Genomic DNA, 25,907 nt, shown 5'->3' with positions numbered 1-25,907 from the left:
AAATCATGACGACTCTCTGACTAGGTTTTAGCATGTTATTGAATATGGCAATGGGAAATTTGTGTCAATGCCCAGCCTAGGCATATGACAGTGATATTTTCATGTTGTGATAATGGCTGAAGCTTTTTTATCATGGTCTACGGCATTATCACAATACTGAAATAAGTTGCAAAAAAAGTTGTCATATTATACCAGGTTTAAGAACTCCTTTTCTTATAACAAAAATAACTCTTTAAAGAACATTTAAATACAATAACGCAAGACACAAAAAATACAACAGATACAACTACAATAAGGTCTCATTATTTAACGTTAGTTAATGCATTAACTAGGATTAAGAGTGAGCAATAGCTACATTTGTTACAGAAGGTATTATTTTTTGTTAATGTTAGTTAAAAAAAATACAACTGATCATTGTTAGTTTTAGCTCAGGCCCATTAAATAATAGTTACATCTTTTGATTTTAGTAATGTTATTAAACAATAACCAAGGAATTAACATTAACTAAGATTAATAAATTATGTATAAGTATTTTTCATTGTCAGAATGCTAACTAATAAGTGTTACTGAACAATAACAAATAATCAGAACATTTTCAATCAGTCCATCTTAAAATATAAAAATGTTTAAGTTTGAAAATAAATAACCTATTAAGTCTTTAAGTATTAAGTATTTGGTGCTGTGATGAACAACATTGAGATTAAAACAAACTGAATGTCAGTATTACAAACAGAATGTGTATTATTAAAATTGGAATAATTCGTAATAAATAATTGTTCACTGTATTTTGAAGTGCCCACGATAACAATATAGTGCATATTCATTATTATGATGTATCGTATTACTGAATATTGGCTAGTGATGGGCGGGATGGGGATATATATATATATATATATATATATATATATATATATATATATATATATATAATGTTAAAGTAACTTGATAAAGTAAAGAAGTTCAGTGTGAAACAGTCAATAACACACTCTTAGAATATAAATATATTACGTATGTGGAACAGGCTACCACCAATTACGTAGTTAAATTTTACAAAATACAGCTGTGACGCAGCTCTCCGTGTATGCGCTTCGGATGAGTACAGACACAAATCTCCTCACAGGGTGCGCGAGTTCTCTTTTTACGGATGAAAGTTTAAATTGGCAAGGTTTAAATGAGTTTAATTTAAACACAGATAGCAACGTGAGATGTTCAGGTCTCACCTGCGCACCTGGGTGATGGCAGCCTAAATGACTGCTCATATTTGTTTATAGTGATTACGGTAGTTTGCTCCGCATCTGAGTTTCTATAACCAAACCAGTTCCAAATTGTGGAGGCAGCTCCTCGCTTAACAACAAGCTCTTCCTCAGCCTCACGTCTGCCTTCCGCCATACTTGTTTTCACTCCGCACTTGAACAGTGAATCGGTCGCGCACAAAACTATGTCATCAACTAGACTTATTGTTATTATCGCGAGGAGACACATTTTTATCGTGAGGAGAATTTTCAACGGTATATCGCAAACGATAAGATATCGCCCATCCCTAATATTGGCACATCTCTAGCCCAGCCCTAGTGTCAATATTTTTTTTTTACTTGAAGCAAATGTTGTTTTTCCATTTATTTATTTATTTTTTGTCAGAATGCACCAAAGCGCTTAGTTTGCATGTTAAAATCACAAAATTTTCTCATGGGGGACGATGCTCCTAGACCCCCCTACAACTATTTAGTTTGTCACATTTTTCACCTCTTCTGAGTTTGCAGGTCTAGCTGAGGGAGGTGGAGGGCTTCAGAGGAAGTTAGCGCACTGCAGGACTAGCTTACAGCTAACAATGAACCAGACTATTTAAATGTTGAGCATGCAATCTTATTGGCTGAAGGTCAGCAGAGGCCAATCAGGCTTGTACCATGATGTGATTACATGTAAAGGACAAATGTCTTAAAGCTATGAATATAATTAAAGTGTTGGTCAAAACTAAATGAGGAGCAGAGTACACTGTCCTTTTGTGACTTTTGTTACGACCCCTGAAATGGTCTAGGGGTACAGGGGTATAACATTAAAAATTGACATTAAAAAGAAACACATATAAACAATGTGTGGGACAAAGAACCACAAAGCCAAAAGAATAATGCAATTATTTATTGAGCGTGAATACAAAGTAAAGGTATAAAGGTATAATGGTAAGCGTAAACAGACAAGAATAGTGGAAAATATATATAGTATTTACAGAAACAAACATACAAGAGACAGGGAGGAGGGGAAGAAGGGACGCGGGTGACGCCAAAGAAAAGAAAATAAGGCAAGGCAAGGCAATTTTATTTGTATAGCACATTTCATACACAATGGTAATTTAAAATGCTTTACATAAAGAAGAAGAATAAAAATAGAACATAAGAAATAGAAATAACAGTAAAAACAGCGAATTTTGCTATCTGGATGGATGAGCTAGGAAGTCTTAGGGAGTTTTTGTTGTTGTTGTTGTTGTTGTTGTCCGTCAGAGTGGATCTAAATGGATCTATCCATCAGAGCAGATCAGAATGGATCTTCCTCACACAACAGGACTGCTACCTGTTAAGGCACTTCAAACTGATAAACAAAGTTTCAATCTCCCCTTTTGCCAAGACACCTCAAACTGCGCCACACAGCCCTAATCCCCCTTCCGGAGATATCTTATCTATGCAACGCAGTTCAAATTTCCCCTTTGGAAAGTGTCCTGACTGTAATCCAGAGATATCTTAACCATGCACCACAGCTCAAATTTCCCCATGGTTTGTCCAAATTTACCAAATTTTAACCTAATCACAAATGCTTTCTTCCTAATTCTCCCAGCTCTTTCAACCAGACAGCAATATTTAAGATGCATTAAAAGTCAGAATAACAAGATGATACATAAAAGATATAAAATACATTAAAAATGAAATAAAAACAGGAAAAGGAATTAAAAGAATAAATAGATAATACATATAAAATAAAAAATGCAAACAGTTCGGACATGGCACAGTGCTCAATCAGAAAATGCATAGATAAAAGATGTGTTTTGAGTCTGGATTTGAATGTGGCTACTGTTGGAGCACACCTGATCTCTTCTGGAAGCTGGTTCCAGCTGCGGCTGGTATAACAGCTAAAAGCAGACTCTCCCTGCTTTGAGTGAACCCTTGGTATTTCTAAGTGACTTGATCCTGATGATCTGAGTGATCTGTTAGGTTTATATTCTATGAGCATATCTGCAATGTATTGAGGTCCTAGGCCATTGAGTGATTTCTAAACAAGTAACAGTACTTTAAAATCAATTCTAAATGCAACTGGAAGCCAGTGCAAGGACCTGACGACTGGTGTGATGTGTTCATGTTTTCTGGTTCTGCTCAGAATCCTGGCAGCAGCATTCTGTACGAGCTGCAGCTGTCTTATGGTCAAACCAGTCTAACTTATAAATATCCCCTAAGACTAACTACCAAAAGAAAATGTGAAAAAGAAAAGTCTTCAGCGTCTGAGATGCCCTAACTAACCTACACTGCCTAGCCAAAATCCAAAAGTACATGGGGTGGCACTCGCCCTCAGCTCTCTGCTTCTTCCCGGCCTGGTAACATAAATATCATTGACAGATGTTATATAAAAGGGAAAAGAAACGAATATATTGAACAAAGGCGAACATATACACAAAGCAAGCAACACAAACAAAACGGATACAAAGATTAAAGCAGATGGCAGCAAAATAACTGTAAAGAAACAATCAACAACATGGGGGCTTGTGGGTGGTCTGACATGCTCTTTTATTTGCGGTGGTCTGAACCAATGACCGGCGTCTAAGAAAGTGAAAGTGACAGGGAAAAGCAGAGAGAGGGAAAAACAAATACACACAGAGCACAAGGACGTAACACTTTATCTAGTATTGATCCGATCCCTATTTGGACTATCCCTTTTTCTATATCCTAATTATTATTAACATGTAATCATTAATCTGCTAACAGTGATTGTAAATTAAATTACCTAAATTATTACATTGTTAGCTAACTGCATGATTATATATGAACATTTCTGAAATTATTAGACAGTCACCTCCGATTGTCAGATTACTCTAAATTGTAATGTTGACATGCATTCTCTGTAAAGCTGCTTTGAAACGATATCTATTGTGAAAAGCACTATACAAATAATTGTGAATTGAATTGAATACTGGAGCATAATTTATGATTCTGCCTGGAAATAATATAAACGGATGCATCATCAGGGATTACAGCTTGCCTTGGGGGCTTTTGTGGATGTTTTTTGCATTGTTGGAAGCTTGCCACTTCATTTCTGTCTGTGTGTGTTCTGCATTGTTTTTTTATTTTGAGGATGAATTTTGTCCATTTTCTAAGCGGGGTCTCTGAAAATTACATTATGGATATTATTATTGAAAAACATACTTTTTTGGTGACATTGTTGATTTTGTGGTCTAAAAACAAAGTGACAAATCTTTCTCGAGCAAGTCCTGTGCAGGGCTGCCGACGACTCCTGTAACCTGAACGAAGCACAATGATGCTCTTGCTCTCTCACTCTGGTCGATGTGTGTATGTGCGCTCTTCTAGGAGAAGTGCCCGTACAAGGGCACCAGGGTATTATTGCATAATAAAGGGCCATGCTAAAAAAAAAACTGTCCGGAATCTGTGAGCAATCTGAAGAGTATTTTTGGCACAGAAATTACGTTTAGCATGTTTAGCATGAGAACCCAAGGCCATGTTTAGCATGAGAACCCAACTCTTTAACAGTGTAAATAAGTCAGAATGCATGAAATAGCATTGTCCTCTTGCATGTGCAGCCGTGAATCTAGAATTGTCTTCTCTCCAGGATTTAATGTTGCCATAAGCGCAACATTATAGTGTGGGCACCCACATTATGAAACATTAATCGTCCTGCAACAGATCAATAGTCAGGTGGTCACCCTAGTCTAAAGTCACAATGAACACTTTTCCTCTTTTATTTACAATTTCCTCGGTCGCTGCGGCACTCATTTTCTGCTTATCAGTCGCCGGTTACTGAAGAGCAATCCAGCACGAGACAACGATATGGCACAACCAAAATTGATACTGTTACATGATTGGCTGTTAGCGTGTCACTCCCTATGTTGCTAGGTTACCAGAGAACGAGTGCCTTTGTTAATGCAACCACACTTGCTTCGCAACCTCTGTTTTCTTCCGACAAAGAATAAAAAATATTGAACGTTTTATCAAACACATTTTTTAATGATATCGATCACGTGTCTATCGCGATACATATCGTTATTGTTTTATCGCTCAGCCCTAATCAGTTTGATTTTAGCTAGCAATTTGATGCTATAGAAACGGGGCGTGTCGTCATGATTGACAGTTGATTGACAGCTTCTCTGAGGACTGTCGGAGCTTCGAGGGGAAATTGAAGATAAATAAATAACTATTATTTTTCGATGTCTGTGTTCTCGCTGACAAAAGGAGTTGTTCAGCAGTAAACTGTCCTAACCGACCTACAGGATCTGCGGATCACTGAACTTTTTTCGGTAACATTAAATGTGTAAATTAATAAATGTTATTAGTTAAGATAACATGCCTGACGTTAGCCATGACAGGAAAAAGCAGGTGATCGTTATCTGGGAGTTACTAATTATTTTTATGGGTATACAATAATAATTATCAGGACAAAACTAATCCTACTCTAGTTAATTAAAGAGCACTGTCTACAGCAATTGTAGTTAGTTCAACTTGACCGCGGTTTCAAAAATATTATTGCTCTAGAAACAGAATATTATTTTACAAGTAGAATTTTAATTTGTGTATAATTTATATATTTAAAATACATCAATTACGATATGTTGTTTTGACCTTGTTCTGTCTTTGTATTGATCTTAAAGTTAGTGCTACCCCTAGTGGTCATAATAATAATTTGTTCTGTAGGAAGTGTTGCCTCTAGTGGTCATTCCAATTACTTTATTAGTTCAAGCAGCCAGAGAGCACATGGCAGCAACACGAAAGTCTCTCAACAATTCAACTCCATCCGTGGTAATCCTTTAAAATGTGGCATCGGCTGTAAGTTTATTTCATTTCTCTTTATGTGAAGCATAATTTTACAGCTGTGTTGTTCAATATTTGTAGCATTTATCAAATTTTGTGCTTATTCTACGTGTACTTGTTTTATGTTATGTTAGCTTACACAAATGCTTGCTATTAGACAATATGACACTGATATTGTAGTATTTTCTGTTTTACTTGTAGTTTCACGAAAAAGAAAGACACAATAAACCAAAGAAAAGAAGATTGACTCTATAAACCTAAATACCAGTCTTCTGCGTGTTTATTGGGATTCTGTTGACACTAGCTAGAATTCTACTCTTCACACAAGAGGGAAGGACAGCATAGTGAAAAGTCGCCTCTCATCAGATGAGGATAAACACCACGTGTACATTATGGAGGAAGAAAATGCATCTCAATGTGAGACAAGATCACAAGTTTCTGCTTCAAATAAGTCTTCACGCAGATCATCAACTAGTTCAGCTGCAGCATGCGCAAGAGCTCATGTAGAAGCGGCCAAAGCACGTCTCAAGTTCGCAAGTAGAGAAATGGAGCTCAAGCTGCAAAAGGCTCAGCTTGAAGCCTCCATGGAGATGTTGGCCATTGAAAAGGAAGCTGCTGCAGCAGTAGCGAAAGCTGAGGCTTTAGAAGCCGGAAACAGTGATGAAAAATACTCCGGTCATACACCTTTGCTGTCACCATCTATAGATCCTGTGGAACGAACAAGAGAATTTGTGAAGGAGCAAAATAACATGTTAAAGGACACACAGCCAGCACCACTAAAGGATTTAATCACTCTAGACGAGACAAAAGAGCCACACATTGGGACGACAATGCTTCCCACTGTACACGCCATACATCTCAATGCTACAAGTGACTTATCTCCTACGGCTAAGGCTTACGTTCGTAACACTCAACTGCACTCTTCAACACCACTTAAGTTTCCTAATCCATTCAAAATCACAGATGATAAATATTATCAACCGAAACAAGAAAGTCAAACGAGGAGTGTAACCTTTGATGTGCATGATGACCCATACGCCACTCCTTCACAATACCAACCAACAAACAAGCCACAATACAGAGAAACCCCACGTAACAGGGATGCATACCCCCTCAACCTAGTACGGCAGCCTCCACGTAGTTCTGACAGTCACATGACAGACTTTGTGAGGTTTCTGGCAAGACGTGAGCTTGTTACAACTGGTTTGCTCCAGTTCAATGATCAACCAGAAAGCTACAGAGCATAGCGCAAATCATTCTGTAATGCGGTGAGAGATCTGGATGTAACGTGTGATGAAGAAATGGATCTTCTCGTCAAATGGCCAAGCGCATCAGGTCTATACACATCAACCAGCCAGATCTAGGTCTCGAGATGATTTGGAAGCGGTTAGATGATTGTTCTGGCTCTCCTGAAGCCATCGAAAAGGCTTTATTCCAGAAACTGGACAGCTTCCCGAAGTTAAACACCAGAGACTACTCCAAATTAAGAGATCTCAGTGACTTGTTAATGGAAGTAAATGCTGCTAAAATGAACGGTGATCTGCCTGGTCTTTCTTATCTGGACACTCCCAGAGGAGTTAACACCATAGTCCAAAAGTTGCCGTACGGTCTCCAAGAGAGGTGGTTAATCCATGGATCCACTCACAAAGAAATGTTTCAAGTGTCATTCCCTCCATTTTCTGTCTTTGTGAACTTCATCCATCATCAAGCACAGATAAGAAATGACCCAAGTTTCAACGTTGTGCAGGCACACAGAAAGTTGAAAAGCCTCCTTGGAAATCCAACAAGATGAAAACTGTTTCCAGTTACAAAACAGACATTTCCACTGTGCAAGGTTCTACATTGGACAAAGTTAAAAGAAACGCAGAGGATCCTGACAAGATATGCCCTATACACAAAAAGCCACACACTTTGCAGAGATGCCGTGAATTTCGGCTTAAACCTTTAGAAGAGAGAAAGAGCTTTCTCAAAGAAAATGGATTTTGCTTAAAGTGCTGTAACACAACAACACACACAGCAAAGAACTGTCAAAGCAACATTAAGTGTACAGAGTGCGGTAGCGAGAAACACATATCTGCTCTTCATCCAGGCCTACCGCCTTGGGCTTCTAGGGACAACCCCTCTTCAGAGCAAGGTGGGGAGCAGGACACAACAGCACCCACAGATGTAACAACAAACTGTACAACTGTGTGTGGAAGAGGCCAATCTGCTCTATCCTGCTCATAGATTTTTTTGGCAAAAATATACCCCAGTGGACAACAAGACAAGGCTGTCAAAGTTTATGTTGTTCTAGATGAACAAAGCAATAGGTCTCTGGTTCGTCCTGAATTCTTTTACATGTTTAATGTACAAGGACTCTTGTCATCCTACACGCTGGTGACCTGCACAGGGCTGACAAAAAACATAAGACGTACAGCCTCAGGCTTCTACATCGAGTCGATGGATGGTGAAACAGTGCAACCCTTGCCAACTTTTTTGGAGTGTGCAGAAATGCCAAACAACAGAGCAGAGATACCTACTCCCAATGCTGCAGTTCATCATATCCATTTGAAACGGATTGCCCATCTGATCCCAGAACTGGATGCCCAAGCCGTTATCTTGCTGCTTCTTGGTCGTGATGCCATTAGTCTCCTAAAGGTATGTGAGAATATTAATGGTCCTTCTGATGCTCCCTACGTTCAAAGATTAGATCTGGGATGGGTGCTAGCGGGAACCGTTTGTCTCGGGGGTGGTCACAAACCCACAAGTGTGAAAACTCTCTTCACTAATGCTCTGCAACAAGGTCGCCCTACCATCTTTGAACCATGCTCAAGTGTTCTTCGAGTTAAAGAGGAATACAGTTTTAAAGACATTCGAGACGTTCAAGATGAAGACCACTCTTGCCTAGGTTAAACAGTCTTTCAACTTACAAAAGACGATAACAAGCCAAATTTATCTATTGAAGACAGAAATGAGGGAACATTTCTTTACGTTCATGGAGAAGATATTTGAAAATGGTCACGCTGAAGTTGCTCCTCCCCTCCGAGAACACGAAGAACGGTGGTATCTGCCTCTTTTTGGTGTGTATCATCCCAGGAAGCTAAACATTTGTGTAGTATTCGATTCAAGTGCTCAGTATGAAGGACTGTCACTGAATGACGTACTGCTAACGGGCCCTGACTTCAACAATGCGCTCGTGGGAGTCTTTATAAGATTCCGCAAAGAAGGCATTGCCGTGATAGCAGACATTAAGCAGATGCTTCACTGCTGTCTTGTGAGAAAAAACGACTGCAACTTCCTCAGATTCTTCTGGTTCAAGAACAACGACCTAGATCAAGAAGTCATTGAGTATCGCATGACTGTACATGTTTTTGGAAACAGTCCCAGTCCAGCAGTTGCAATCTACTGCCTCAGACAGTCAGCTGCAGAAGAGACACCACACCATGACCCTGAGGTGAAACAGTTTGTGGATCATGACTTTTATGTCGACGATGGTTTCATGTCCCTCCCGACACCTGAAGATCGAGCTAGTGAGCTCAAAGACTTGGATCTCGGTTCAGACACACCACCTTTACAATGAAGTCTGGGACTAAATTGGGACCTGGGAACAGACACGTTCACTTTCAAAGTTGATACAGAGGAGAAACCATTTACTCAACGAGGAGTACTCTCAGTGGTGAACAGTGTCTACGACCCTCTAGGATTTGCAGCCCCTGTCACAATTCAGGGAAAACACATCTTTAGAGAGCTCACTCAAGGAAAAGGTGAATGGGATTCACCACTTCCACAGGAAATGGAAGACAAGTGGAAATCCTGGCGAGACAGTTTACAAGATCTCAGAAATCTGCAAGTACCAAGACCTTACACTGTCATTTCTCCATCGACAGCAGAACGGAAAGAACCGTGTGTCTATTGTGATGCATCAACAAAGGCCATAGCAGCAGTTGTTTACCTGAAACTTACCGACAACGTTGGAAACATTCACGCAGGCTTTGTAATGGGAAAAGCGAAGCTGGCTCCAAAACCTGAACAAACCATTCCAAGACTCGAGCTCTGCGCTGCTGTATTAGCGGTGGAATTAGCAGATCTGGTAAGATCTGAACTTGACTTGGATATTGACACGACAACCTTCTATACAGATAGCACGGTCGTGCTCGGGTACATCTACAATGAGACAAGACGTTTCTATGTGTACATCAGCAATCGTGTTCTTCAGATACAGAGATCATCCAGTCCAAGGAAGTACATACCTTCTGATCAAAACCCTGCAGACTCTGCGACAAGAAGTTGCAGCAGCTCAACTCAAGGACACCAGTTGGCTCATTGGACCTCCTTCTCTGTACAAGCCTTCTCAAGAGCCTCAAGATCTTAAACTCTATGACCTCATTAGCCCAAATACAGATCCAGATGTTTGAGCACAAGTATCCACTCTACAGACACAGACTGCAGTAGAGCAGCTTGGATCTCAACGGTTTACAAGGTTCTCCTCCTGGTCCTCTCTAAGAAGTGCCATTGCTCACCTTCGCCACATTGCCCAAAGCTACTGCTCAAGTCTGGTCACAGAACATCAGAACTGCAAAAGATGGCATCTGTGTAAGAATGCATATACTGCAGAAAACCTTCAAGAATCAGAAAAGGTCATTATTCGGTCTGTGCAAGAAGAGACATATGCAGAAGGACTTGCATGCTTACAGAAAAACATGAAGCTTTCTCGGAACAGTCCACTCAGATTTTTGGACCCCTTCATTGATGCACCAATCTCCTCCGAGTTGGAGGTCGCATTCGACATGGAGAACTTCAAACTGAGGAAAAGAATCCAATAATCATTCCAGGCAAACACCACATTGCTGTGCTGTTGGTTCGATACTTCCATGAACAAACACTGCATCAAGGATGCCTCTTCACGGAAGGTGCTATCCGAGCAGCTGGATACTGGATAATGGAAGTGAAGAAGTGTATAAGCAGTCTAATACACCATTGTGTGACATGTCGAAAGTTGCACGGCACCCCTATTATACAGAAGATGGCTGATCTGCCCGCTGACCGTCTGTCTTTGGAGCCTCCCTTCACCAACGTGGGGCTCGATGTGTTTGGCCCTTGGAGTGTTGAAGCTCGTCGTACAAGAGGTGGCCTTGCACATAGCAAGAGGTGGGCTGTTATTTTCACCTGTATGACTGCGAGCAGTCCACATAGAGGTCATTGAATCTCTCGACTCTTCAAGCTTTATCAACGCGCTCAGGCGATTCCTTGCAATACGAGGCCCGGTGAAACTGATCCGCTCAGACAGAGGGACAAACTTTATTGGAGCTTCTGCCCCAAAATACCTTCCAACATTAATGCTACTACCGTAAACAAGTATCTGGCCGAAAAGGGCTGTTCCTGGACCTTCAACCCTCCCCATGCATCTCACATGGGCGGATCTTGGGAGAGGATGATTGGGATAGCCAGAAGAATCTTGGATTCCATGTTTCTTCAACTTGGACATACAAAACTCACCCACGAAGTACTTAAGACATTGATGGCTGAGGTGGCAGCTATCATTAATGCAAGACCTCTGGTGTCTGTGTCCACCGATCCTACTGATCCTGTTTTACTCACCCCATCCACTCTGTTGACTCAGAAAACAAGCATTCCATCTGCTCCACCTGAGGATTCTGATGTCAAGGATCTTCACAAACGGCAATGGTGTCAAGTCCAACATCTAGCACAAACCTTTTGGAACAAATGGAGAAAACAGTACCTGTCTGTTCTGCAACCTAGGAGAAAGTGGCAAACACAAGAATCCAACTTGGAACCAGGAAGTGTCGTGCTACTCAAGGACCAACAACTGAAGAGAAACGAGTGGCCCTTAGGGATAGTTACTCAGGTTTTCCCTAGCGAAGATAGTATGGTACGTAAAGCTGAGGTCAGAGTCTTCAGAGGAGATGGGCCCAAAATGTTTTTGAGACCTCTATCAGAACTTGTTCTTCTTATTGCACCTTAATACACAGTTACTATGTTATTTGCAAGTATTGTTTTTGTTGTTTATGGTGTTTAGTGACATTCACCATGTCAGACGGGGAGTGTTCTGTCTTTGTATTGATCTTAAAGTTAGTGCTACCCCTAGTGGTCATAATAATAATTTGTTCTGTAGGAAGTGTTGCCTCTAGTGGTCATTCCAATTACTTTATTAGTTCAAGCAGCCAGAGAGCACATGGCAGCAACACGAGAGTCTCTCAACAATTCAACTCCATCCGTGGTAGTCCTTTAAAATGTGGCATCGGCTGTAAGGTTATTTCATTTTCTTTATGTGAAGCATAATTTTACAGCTGTGTTGTTCAATATTTGTAGCATTTGTCAAATTTTGTGCTTATTCTACGTGTACTTGTTTTATGTTATGTTAGCTTACACAAATGCTTGCTATTAGACAATATGACACTGATATTGTAGTATTTTCTGTTTTACTTGTAATTTCACAAAAAAGAAAGACACAATAAACCAAAGAAAAGAAGATTGACTCTATAAACCTAAATACCAGTCTTCTGCATGTTTATTGGGATTCTGTTGACACTAGCTAGAATTCTACTCTTCACACAAGAGGGAAGGACAGCATAGACCTAGTTATCAGAAATTTAGTTTAAAAATGAACAATGTGCATTAATAAACATTCAAATAAATGTAAATTCCTTATTGCTAGATGTAATTAAGCCATCGTTTAAGCCAAATGAAAAAGGGAGGAAGAAAAGAAAAATATAATAAACAATAGATAATAAAACAAATAGGTGATCTGGTCTTGATGAAGCAGACGTCTGGGCGGAAGTTTGATACCGCGACTCCGCCTCCGGGCTCCACTGACGATTCTTTCTGCGCATGCCCAGGCTCCAAAACTGATGTTTTTGCGTAACATGTCAACGCCCATCATCGTCCGTTATTAGCTGACCATTGTTAGCTTGCAGACGATCTCTACACAATAGCTGAGCGTACTCATCACTCTTTAGCTCCACTCACACGGCACGCCTCCAGGCGCTCGGCTGTGTGTGTGTGTGTGTCGGAAATACTCGGTACAGCGTATCTTTTTTTTTTATAAATCTGATCAAACTAATGACTTTTCGGAGATATGAAGAATGCTATACTACTCTATAGGTACTCAAGATTAACATGAGATTGTCAGAAACTGTGTGTGTTATGTACCCTTTAAACAGTATTTGTCAACAGTATGTTCACAACAGCACCAAAGTTTTAAATTAATGAAAGACTTAAGAGACTAACATAATTAAGATACAGGAATTAGAAGAATCAACAAAACAAACAAGTTATTTTAAAATTCTTTCTAAAAAAAGAATCAATTCGAAGAATTATTAGTGGTTAAAACACAGGCCACTTTGGTCCAGTCAAGATTTGTAAGTCTTGATCAGATGGATGCATGTTCAAAGTATTTTTTAATCTTGAAAGAAAAAATGGACAAAAAAAAGAATCATTCATGCTTTGCGATCTGAGGAAGGAATTCTGTTGTCCAATCCTGTAGTAATTAGAAGGAGGGCAATTGGTTTTTATGAGAAACTGTACAGAAGTGAATTAGGATCAAACGATTTTAATGAGTGTCTTCTTCAATGATTTATCAAAGGTGTCTTATATACTTCTATACTTTATATACAATATACTTCTATAAATGTTTTGGGGAAGATCTAGGAGAGCATTTTTTAGAATTACTCAATGGTAGCCTAGATGAAGGTCTTCTACCTTTGAGCTGCTAGAGCAGTGGATCTCAAACCTGTCCTGGGGACCCCTTACCGCTGCACATTTTGTATGTCTCCCTCATCAGACACACCCAATTCAACTCTTGCAGTTTCTACTAATTAGTTGATGAGTTGAATCAGGTGTGTTAGATGAGGGAAACATGCAAAATGTGCAGTGGTGAGGGGTCCCCAGGACAGGTCTGAGAACCACGGTGCTAGAGAACAGTCCTGACCCTCCTTCCCAAGAAAGAAAACTTCACAGATATCAAAAACTGGAGACCTGTTTCACTTCTGTGTGGTGATTATAAACTTCTCTCAAAGATTTTAGCAAACAGACTATCAGAAATTATAAACAAGGTGGTCCATCCCGACCAAACATACTGTGTCCCCAAAAGGTCCATTTCTGATAATATTTCCCTTATTAGGGATATTTATGATGTCTCTATGTTATTAAATAGTGACATTGGACTGATTTCGTTGGACTAAGAAAAAGCATTCGATAGAGTTGAACACATACTTACGGGAAACCTTAAAAGCTTTTGGTTTTAGTTAGAGTTTTATAGATAAGATTTAAAGTGTTGTACAGTGATATTGAGAGCATACTCAAAATTAATAGTGGCTTATACACTCCTTTTAAATTTTTACTAGTGTGAGGCAGGGATGCCCACTCTCTGGAATGCTATATTCATTAGCAATAGAACCTTTGTTACAAGAATTAAGGAAAAATGTACAAGGTTTTAATTTGCCTAATTTTGGAAAAATTATAAGCTGCATGCTGATGATGTTTTAGTGCTTTTATAGTCAACAGAGTGAGGTACAGGTTTTAATAAGTGTACGTGATGATTTTAAAGGGGTTGTTCACAGTTTTTTTTAGGCTTGATTGTTTTTATGGGGCACAGTTTAACACGTCTTAATGCTTTGTTTTTTTTAAAAACAGCCTAATTTTTCATATATTCTACCTTTATTCTACACCACTGTCTCCATTGTCATTTGAACGGCCGGTGTGACTTCCTAATTCTATGATATCACTCCCTCTGAAATACGCAATGAGCTGAGATTGGTTAGCTGGCCCAGTGTATTGTGATAAGCGCGCATCGTACGGAAACGCCACGCCCTTACCTTTATGGGCAATAGTTGCATGCTTCCGGTGGAAATGTAAATAATGGCGTCAATATTGTCGTATCAGTTTAAGCCTGAATCTGACCCAGATAGCAGTAATGAAGGCTTTTAAAGGACGTTATGAATGGTAAGTATTTCCTTTGTGTCAAAGTGTTTACATATGCTGTCCCTTGTAAATATTACTGCTGTTTATGTTCAATTTCAATATACAGTTTAAAGCTTTACTGTAGCCCAGGGCTTGTCAACTGGTGGCCCGCGGTCCAAATCCGACCCCCAATCATATTCATCTGGCCCGTGGCACCCAAATCTCCCTTCTCCTCTTTTCTGGCTAAATTTGGTTAGATATGTGGCCGCAGTGGCGCATGCAGCTGTACGGCTATATACGCACTGTTCGTACCATGCACGCTCCTCCGACTGACCTGAGAAATGTTTTCTGTGCGAATATTTCAGCAGTTATTATGTGTTCCGTATTTCTGTCGAATGAACCAGCGATACCTATCATTCGTGAATTAATCATTCTTTTGTCTCGATTCTTTTCTGTGAATTGGCCAAACGCGCTTGCATAACGATCAGAAAAGATTTGGATTCATTTGGGCCGCTCTGTCTCTAAATCATTTGAAGTTATTTCTCAGTCAGTAGCAACAAATACAGAACAAATATCGCTGTTTTCAGGTGTTTCACTAGTTTACTTTGAACTACACAGCACAGCCCAGTAGATAACGAAATGAAAGCTTAAAGAGCTGCGTTTATTCCCAGTCACCATTATTAAACAGTGTTGCGACATCCAGTGAGAAGTGTTTTAATTCGACACACACCTCTTGCTCACAAACTACAAATCCCTCGATGTTTAAACTAGTTATAAATCGGATGAAACAGCTTAAACATTCCCAAACAGACTGATGAGGAAAACAGGGGAAATGTGCCATGAATGAAGATAGAAAACTTTTAAATCCCAAAATCCCCACCCTTATAGATCTGAAACTAACGATTATTTTTTCGATTAGTCGACGACTCTAACGATTTTTTTTTTTTTTTTTATTAATCTAGTGTTTTGTTTTTTTTTGATTAGCTAATGAATCCTTTGGATAACTTTACAAATTATAAGTACAACTTCTAATATAATATTTCAACTTTTACTTATACTTCAATGTGGCTGAAGATTTTACAGTATACAAAAATAAAGTAGCAAAAATAAAATGTAAACAACACTTTAGCATCAGGCACGAATAATGCCATATAAATTCAAAAGCATTCAAAATGCCATATAAATTCAACAAAAGCACTGCTCAACACTGTGCAAAAATACATGAAATACATATAGAAAAATAAAGTGCCAAAAAATAAAACAACACTTTAGGGCATCAGACATGAATAATGGCATATAAATTCTGCCTAACATTTTGCAAAAGATGCATTCTGAAGGCAATATGTGGTTTAAAGTAGTAGCACACCACAAAAATACTGGTCAACAACACTATGTAAAACATACCTGAATGGTAACAGTTTCAAAGGAGCCAAGTCCAACAAAAGCACTGCTCAACACAAAAATAATGGCCAATACAGTGCAAAGATTACCTGAAGGCATCTTGTAGTTTAAAGAAGTCTAACATAAATACAGCCCAACATAAACAGTGCAAAAGGTTGGGGGCCTGTGTTACTAATTATATAGCATTGCCATTGAGGAAGGCTTGCTCTTTTTTTAGTCACAATGTTGCCAGCAACTGAGAAAAGCCTTTCAGATGGGGTTGATGTTGCAGGCACAGACAAGTAACTCTTTGCCAGCATGGCCAAGATGGGAAACCTCACTTCATTTTCCTTCCACCATTTCAGCGGATTTTCTTCCTTTGGAATAGCCTGCTCACTAAAGTACATGTGTATCTCATTCCTCACAACTTCACTGTGAGTTTCTTGATCTTGGATGTGACCAGTGTCATCCTCACCATTACTGTGGTCATCTGAATCCGTACTGAGCAAAGTGTCCAACAGAGACAATTGCCTCTTCTCTGTCTGCACTGGCTGACTGAACCTGTTCCTCACATTGATGTTGATATGTTTGCTCCTCATATCCTCTTTTCTCTTCAAGAGCAAGAGCTTGAACCTTGAGGTGAACTTTTAAACTGGGGTATTCAATGGAGGTCTGTAGGGAATTGTGGGCTGGAGCTAGCTCGAGGGCAAGGAATTTGAGTGGTGCTGGCAGGGCAGGGAGCTGAGGTGGCGCCGGCAGGGCAAGGAGCTGAGGTGGCGCTGGCAGGGCAAGGAGCTGAGGTGGTGCCGGCAGGGCAAGGAGCTGAGGTGGCGCCGGCAGGGCAAGGAGCTGAGGTGGCGCCGGCAGGGCAAGTAGCTGAGGTGGCGCCGACAAGGCTGGAGGTGACTCGGTCTCGGGTGCGGAGTCTGGAGTGGATTCGGGCTCTGGTGCGGAGTCTGGAGCTGACTCGGCAGAGGCAGGAGTGGCCATCTTGTCCGTAGACGCTGGCGGAGTGGCCGTCTTGTCCGTAGACGCTGGCGGAGCGGCCGTCTTGTCCGTAGACGCTGGCGGAGCGGCCGTCTTGTCTGTAGACGCTGGCGGAGTGGCCGGTGGAGGTTTCGGAAAACCAGCTGAACATGCTGAAATCAGTGGAGGATCGTTCACACTGGATAACAATCCCCTCCGCTCTCGGACGGGTCTCGAGACGTGACGTGACCATGGGCGTGACGTGACTCTGATCAACTGTGACTTGACTTTGCTAATGAAGATCATCTGTGACCTGACTTTGTGTTGTTGTTGTGGCCGCCATTTTGTGAGTGTTCTCCTTATTACATGATTCACAGTGGTGTCGCATTTTTCGGCGACACCCACAGTAAATAGAGAGCCAACAGTCAATAAAGCATAATCCAGAAACTGACTTGGAGATGAACGGGGTCCCTCACGAATGAGTTGTGATTTGAGTGGCTGATTAGTGCCCTCACAGAAAAAGTCTATCAGCGCACAGTCCGGCAAGTCTGAATAATATGCAGTGTCCAAATATTCCGCCACATATTCCTCCAGCGATCGTGAGCCCTGCTTGAGCCCTAATAACAATAATGCAATGTTCCTGCCAGACCAGTGTTCACCAGAAAAGCTGCTGGATCGTTGTTGTGGCGAGGTCTTCTGTAACGAGGCGTGATTCAGGATTGGATCCATGTGCAAGCTTTATTAAAGCAGAGTTCATAGTTAACCAGGCAAGGGTCAAACAGTGGCAAACAGGTATGGCAGAGAGCAGGCAGATTCGTGATTGTTGAACAGGCAGGGAATCAGGGCAGGCAGATATCATTCACAAAACCAGGAAACAATAAACAGTCCAAAAGGTCCAAAGGGCAGGCGGCAGAGATTTGTACATGGGGAACAGACAGGATCAGAAACAGGCAGACAGACAGGGTAAATAACGCTCTGAATTGTACACAGAGTAAATTGTCGCCCAGTGTGTGAGGGTGTGTGTGTGGCTTAAATAGTCCAAATAATGTGCTGTAGCAGTATGTAGCAATTGGTGATTGGTGGAGTGAGTGCAGGTGATTGCCAGGGAGAATTGTGGGAAATGTAGTCCGGGAATGACTGGGAACGTGACACCACCCAGTTAGCAATGTTTTCAGCTGTGTGCCGATCTTCAAGTGGCATGGTGGTCAGATTGTATGATGTAAGCTCCCAGTCTTCATTAATAAAGTGGCATGTGACACCCAAGTATGCCTCGGTGGCAATACTGGTCCATGCGTCTGTGGTGAGAGCCATTTTTGATTTCACATCTTTGAGTGACACTTTCAATCTTTCAAAATTCTCCTCATATTTCTTCTCCATCAGCTTAGTGAAATGGGACCTGGAGGGAAGTGTGTATCCTGGGTAAAACATGTTGATCATCTCATGAAAACCTTGACTGTCTACAATAGAAAGAGGTCTCATATCTTTTACAATCATGTTGAGTATACTATCGGTAAGTGTAACGGCCATCTGGGGCGTGCAAACAGTGACATCCTTTTTATGAAAGAAATTTTGTACACAGCTTTGCCTCTTCCTGAGAAAAAACAAACACAATAATTAACATTAGGAACAAATTTAAACATGAAATCTATGAATGCTAACAATCTATAAACTGTACTGTATTTCAAAGAGGGTAGTAAATCTGCATATTTTTGAACTGAATGTGATTAATTACAATGTTTAATATGATTACTTTGATTACAATATTAATTATATTTCAGAGAGTGTAGTGAATTTGTCATTTTATTATGAAATACAGAAAGCATTTTAAACTCTTTTTAACTAATGAGATAATTCATTATTAATCACGTACTTATAATTGTTTTATTTAATTGGCTTGTGCCAAAAGTAAACAAAAATGCACTAGTAGCCTATTTATCTATATGTTCACATATGCTGCTAGATTACAGCATACTGTTAATGTAAATCTAGTAGTTAATTTTAAGTCTATGTGTGCATAAACAACTTCTAACAACCAGTAAATGTTAATTAAAAGTTAAAGTTTGCTTTATTTTCGCCAAAGTAACCTATACAGTAATATTTGTTTACAGTTTATACCGTTAGTGATTAGCATTACCATTATTACCTAGCATATATGAATTAATTCTTGACCAAAACACAGCAGGTAAGAACGCAACAATTACTCCCAAAACTAATTGTAATAATAAATACTTACACAGATGGCTCGTCCTTTTGAGGTTGGAAAGTGCCAGGATGTTTTCTTCTGAGGTGCTTGTGCATCGCACTTGTGCTGCCGTGGTACGCCATTTCGATTTTGCAAAGGGAACAAAGGACCATTTTATTTGGCCTCTGTTTAAAGTATTCCCATACTTTTGATAATTGTGGTCTAGGTTTTTGTGATAGAATGGAACTTTCTCCATTCCCAGGAGCAGAAGCCGCCATTACGCGAGATGAATGTAAACAGTGTGATGCGCATTTCACGCACTTCGACGTATTTTCGTAGTCGACGTAATCAATAACGTCGACGCGTCGTTGCAGCACTAACCCTTACAAACATTTACCATGAAGGAACTGTAGTAAATTACCATGGTTTGTATAAATGGGGAAAATTTATATTGAAAACTATGTTATAGCCATTTATATTGCAATATATTTATTAGGTGGGTAGGGGAATATATAATTCATTTCTTTGTGAAGGTGTGTATAGTTTTTACCTGTGTTTAGGTGTTTTTATAGACCTATATAACATATCATAATATAATATCATTTGACAGTGGTAGTGAGTAGCAATGTATGGTGTGGTTACCAAGTCTCACTGTGAGAATATTTTCATTTAAACCTAATAATCAATAAAATAATTTTTACTAATAAGACAATAAGATTTTTCACTTCTGGCCCTCCTCAACTTTTTGATTTGATAATCTGGCCCTCGAAAGAAACTACCTGAAGAGCCCTGCTGTAGCTGAATACATGACTGAGTAGTAGCATTTTTGTAAAGGTATCGTTTAATTTATAGCATGAACAACTGTTTGTGTATGAACATAGAAGTTTGTTGGTGTTTGTAGGCATTTGTTGAAGTATGCAAAAGAATTTAGCTAACTTTAGCTAACTGAAGCCAAACCACATTGGACTTTGTTTACGTCCTTTGTTTACGCAACCAAAAAATAGCAACAGAACTATACATATAACAATATCTCTTTTTGCATTGAACTTTCAGTGCTGTAACTTTGCAGATACTGTTTATGCTCAAGCAGCAACATTACACACTAACTAAAGTTAAAAAAGTGAAATCGCAATGAACCACCCCTTTAAAAAACTGTCCTCTGCTAAAATTAATTTCGAAAAAAGAGAAGCACTACTAATAGGGGATTGGAAAAGGATTTTTTTTCACTTCCTCCTGGTTTAGTATGGAAGAGAGGAGGACTCAAATATTTTCTTTTTTTTTTTTTCTAGGAGATGAAGCAACTGTACAAAGTTAGCAATTTATATGAGTAGAAAAAACAAGATGGAACTGAGATCAAATCAAGATATTAATGCTTCGTTTTTAGCTACAGTAAAATCCAGAATACTCATTGATTTTCATTTTTACAGTTCACTGAATGACCTAATCATATTTCAAATTAAATGGTGTAAAAATTAGGCTGTTGTTGTTGATGGAACCAGGTTTTTTTTTCTCTGTTTTTTTTGTGGTATAAAAGGTAAATGTAAACTTGTAGGATTTTTTTGTTGTTTTTTTTGTGTGTTAAATTTAACATAAATGTAAAAATTGTTGAAAAAAAAGTAAATAATTGTAATAAAATCTTTTTTAAAATGCAAAAAATTCTCTCTCTCTGCTAATGTAGTTTAAGCTGCTGTGATATGACAGATGAAGGTTGTTCTGCTCTGACTAAAGCTCTGAAATCAAACCCATCACACCTGAGAGAGCTGAACCTGAGCAGGAATAAACTAGGAGACTCTGGAGTGAAAAACCTCAGTGATCTACTGATGAACCCACAATTCAAGCTGGAGAAACTACAGTTAGTATCATTATACTGTACAGCAGTTACAGTGTGATTAAAGTTCACTGTTTAGTTTAAGACAAGTCACATCATTTATAGCGTTGCACTTTCTGTGTTTCTCCCTATTGATAACAGTGGGTTTTTTTGTTTGTTTTTTACTAGTACATTAATTGTTTCATTTTAAGCATTTGACAGAATTTACTGATTGTGTACATGCAGAAATCTGATTTTACAACAGAATAAAGGGACACATCTAATAGTTAAATTAAAGAGAAGAAACCGTATCTTCCAGCAAACAACTAGTGGACTGGGTTTCAGAACAGATTATTGGATAATAAATGCTGCTGTAGCTTTTTAATAAGATGATCATCATAGATCTGAGTCATTTTCTCTTTCTGTCTTCAGTCTGAGTGATTGCAGTATTACAGAGAAACAGTGTGACATCCTGACTTCAGCTCTGAACTCAAACCCATCACACCTGAGAGAGCTGAACCTGAGCAGGAATAAACTAGGAGACTCTGGAGTGAAAAACCTCAGAGATCTACTGATGAACCCACAATCCAAGCTGGAGAAACTAGAGTTAGTATCATTATACTGTACAGCGGTTACAGTGTGATTAAAGTTCACTGTTTAGTTTAAGACAACTGGACTCAAGTCACATCATTTATAGCGCTGCACTTTCTGTTTCTCCCTATTGATAACAGTGTTTTTTTTTTCTTCTTTTTTAACTAGTAGGTTAATTGTTTAATTTTAATCAGTTTACACAATTTACTGATTGTGTACATGCAGAAATCTGATTTTACAATGGAATAAAGAAGGGACACATCTAATAGTTAAAATATTTGAAGAGAAGAAACATTATCTTCCAGCAAACAGATGTGAACTATTGTTATTTCTGTCTTCAGTCTGAGTTACTGCAGTATTACAGAGAAACAGTGTGTCATCCTGACTTCAGCTCTGAAATCAAACCCATCACACCTGAGAGAGCTGAACCTGAACTGGAATAATCTAGGAGACTCTGGAGTGAAAAACCTCAGTGATCTACTGAAGAACCCACAATTCAAGCTGGAGAAACTACAGTTAGTATCATTATACTGTACAGCAGTTACAGTGTGATTAAAGTTCACTGTTTAGTTTAAGACAACTGGACTCAAGTCACATCATTTATAGCGCTGCACTTTCTGTGTTTCTCCATCTGAAGAAAGATTCAGAAATACTATTAGTTAACGGCTTGTTATGTGTATCAGTAGAAAGAGCATTAAACTTTAAACCATTTGAAACTTTGTGGATATAAAATAGTTTCATATGCTGAAATCTGTCAAATCTTTGCTTTGAAACAATACAGAAGTGAGAACAGACTAAAAACAGCGTAACAAATGACAGTAGATTATTCTGACAGTGTTACAGTTATACTGGACTAATGCTACTTTTCACTAAATCTTAATTTATTAGCAAAATGTGTTTTTAGAGGTTGTAAACTACATTTTAAATGACTTAAAATAAACTGATTCATGAACGAAATTGTCTTCCATTAAAAATGTGAAATCTGTCCATTTAAATATGAACTTTTCTATTGTTTCTATATTGATCCTATATATTAATCTACAGTGATAAATTCACTTATTTGTGGAGCGAGGATGGATCCAGACTTGGATTGTAACTAGTGTCCTCAAATGCTTTTTTCTTGGTTTGTTCATATCATGAAGTTTCCATGATTTTGCTGGTGTATTAGTGACTGTATGACATTTATTAATGATTCATTTAACTCACACATGAACTGAACATGGATTTGAGTCATTTTCTCTTTCTGTCTTCAGTCTGAGTTACTGCAGTATTACAGAGAAACAGTGTCTCATCCTGACTTCAGCTCTGAAATCAAACCCATCACACCTGAGAGAGCTGGACCTGAGCTGGAATAAACTAGGCGACTCAGGAGTGAAGCACCTATGTGACATACTGAAGGATTCACACTGTAAACTGGAGAGATTGAAGTTAGTAACATTCACATACAAGAATCAAAATGCTGAAAATCACTTCAACAGTTTAAACTAAAACACTTTATACTCAATATATTATGAAGAGCCTGAGTTCACATTATATTTGTGTAAAATTCTTCACTTTAATGATTTGTTTGTAAGATAATCTCTCTTCCTCTGTTTGTGTCTTTCTAGTCTACATTACTGTGGCATTACAGATGTTTCTTCTTTAACTCAGTATTTGACTAACTCAAAAGCACTGCAGTTTTTAAAAGAGCTTGATCTGAGTTACAATAAGATAGGAGACTCAGAGCGGAAGCTCCGTGACGTGATACGAGAGTCAAACTGTGTCCTGAGGTGAGGAAACATCACTGTGATATTAAAGATCTTCATTCACCTCTGATATGAGAACAAACCTTTCAGATATTCATGAAAGGAAATTATCATAATCTTTAATGCAATAAAGGGTTTGTGTGAGAACAAAATATAAAGCTTTATTCAACAACACCTGCTTTATTAACTGTGTCAGTAGAAGTGAATCATTTCGGTTTGAAAAGTCATTCATGTTTTAAATGTATTTAAAACACAAATATTGTTTGAGAAATATCTCTGCAAGATCATGTAAAGTCTGTAATTAATCTGATTACAGGAATTTAATGTAACTTCTTTTTACTAAAAAAACATTAATTTAAATATTATAAGTAATTAGCAGTTTGTTCCACTGAACACTGATTATTTTCTCTTCTGTTCCTCCTTACAGAGTAGATAAATTTTAATCACCAAACATCCCTGATGGATCGTTTACATCAGTTTAAATCTGTGAAATGATCATGAGAGGATCAGTGACCATCAGATGATCCACAGAAGAGTCTCTACTGCGTCTATGAGGAGAAATAAATGTGTGATTAATGTGTAAATGTGTTTCATACAGGTGGAAGAGACTCAGATTTACAGTTAAATAAAGCAGCATGTGTGTTAGCATGAGTATCAGAAACATGTGATATTGAATGATTAATGTTGCTTTAATATTCAGATGATGGTTTTGTGTTATTTAAAGGAGGAACAGGAGGAAGAAGCTCAGATGAGTCTTGTCAGCAGAAATCTTCAGTATCAGGCCTACAAATATAATAATGTTTGGATTAAACTCATCCATAATGATTAAAATGTGTCTAATCATAAATGTGATTGTCAAGTATAGCACATAAATGATATAATATGATATAAAGTAAGTCTACAATCAAATTCTGCTATTTTTTTTTTTATCTTTTAAAAAAAAAAAAAAATTTTTACATTTTATGCACAAAATACATTTATTTTTGTCCATCTAAACATTTTTACCAGTTAACATCATTTTGTACCTTCATTTGCTCTGGTCTAGAGCAGTGGTCGCCAACCCGTCAACGCGATCTACCGGTCAATCTTTATCACTGTTCTAGTAGCTCGCGAAAACAACAGAAATATGAGTGCAAAAATACATTACATTTCTCCAGTCTTTGTACTGTATTTTTGTATTTTGTGTTTTCGGGAGCTACTGGCACAGTGATAAAGGTAAATAGCCCATATCATGTCCGAGTCTGTAAAACGCCCGTAAACAAGAGGCCAGAGACGCTGAAGACGGACGCAAAGAGGAGAAAATTCTGTAGCAGGCAGAGCAGCTCACTGTTTACGATGCTCGAAATATAGGAAGAAAATATAAATATTGAATTAGGGGTGAAGGGTTATATGAATGCATCTCTAAAAGTGATTACTGTCTTCAGAAAAATTTCGATGGTAATGGCATTTTATTTTCCTCTTACCTCAGAATAAAGTAGCTAATTATTAGCGCAGTTCAGCTTTGTTTACAGCGGTAACCAAGGAAACACTGTAGCGCTGCTGCTCCATAAGCGCCACCTGCTGTCAGAGAGTGAATTTGCGTCTCATTCAGCCTGCTGTTTTTGTTTCAAGCTTTTTTGTGTAGCATATAATTTCACAAAGATAAAGTCAGACTGTTCAGTTTTTGCTTTAAATCTTGAAATTAAATCTCAATTAATTCAAATAAAAAAAAAACTGCTTGTGCAATGTGTAAGCATCTTTGTTTGGATTGTGATTAAAAAGCAGTGGTTCCCTCTAATTTCAAATGGCTATGTATTTTTGTTTATTATAATAATAATAATAATAATAATAATAAATATCTGCAACCAGTATCAGAATCGGCCAATTTGCTTGTAAAAATAAATGAATAAATCAGAATCTAAATTGGCCACGAAAAAAAATACTAAATTCAATCTGGGCTGTCTTTTTCTATTAAGTAGATCTTGTCTTTCATAAAGGTCGACGTCAGGGATCTTGGGCTTAAAAAGGTTGGTGACCACTGGTCTAGAGAGTCTTTGAGTTGTTGGAAATGTCATTTAACCTGTTTTTTCTTGAGATTAGCCATTATAATGCAAGATTAAACTCAGTTTAAATACAATGTTGTCTCAATACAAAACTCATTACATTTTGGGAATAAAGTAATTGTTTCAAGACAAAACATTAAACTTCAAGAAACAATGTAGAAATAAAATGTTTAGAATAAAGTCAAAAGGTCGAGAATAAACGATCAGTGTCCATTATATACTGATAGAGGACATGACAGATCACTTAGTCAAACTGTATTTTAGACTTTCTTTCGA

General features: G+C 38.5%; 1 protein-coding gene across 4 annotated transcripts in view; it reads left to right on the top strand.

Annotated features, from left to right (window-relative positions):
* The window catches only part of LOC137037574 (NACHT, LRR and PYD domains-containing protein 3-like), a 114,512-nt gene extending 90,146 nt beyond the window's left edge, over window positions 1-24,366 (top strand). For all 4 annotated transcript variants that reach the window (XM_067411787.1, XM_067411700.1, XM_067411869.1 and 1 more), the window contains 6 exons: window positions 21,125-21,298; window positions 21,686-21,859; window positions 22,186-22,359; window positions 23,098-23,271; window positions 23,452-23,613; window positions 24,017-24,366. In XM_067411787.1, the coding sequence (XP_067267888.1) occupies window positions 21,125-21,298; window positions 21,686-21,859; window positions 22,186-22,359; window positions 23,098-23,271; window positions 23,452-23,613; window positions 24,017-24,032 (874 nt within the window). In that variant the 3' untranslated portion in view covers window positions 24,033-24,366. The remainder of the gene's footprint in view (window positions 1-21,124; window positions 21,299-21,685; window positions 21,860-22,185; window positions 22,360-23,097; window positions 23,272-23,451; window positions 23,614-24,016) is intronic.
* The last annotated feature ends 1,541 nt before the right edge of the window (window positions 24,367-25,907 follow it).

This window comes from Chanodichthys erythropterus, chromosome 1, assembly GCF_024489055.1.
Source record: "Chanodichthys erythropterus isolate Z2021 chromosome 1, ASM2448905v1, whole genome shotgun sequence".
NCBI classification, from domain to species: Eukaryota; Metazoa; Chordata; class Actinopteri; order Cypriniformes; family Xenocyprididae; genus Chanodichthys; species Chanodichthys erythropterus.
Note: the sequence above shows the minus strand (reverse complement) of the source record. Positions and strands in the feature narration are given on the sequence as shown.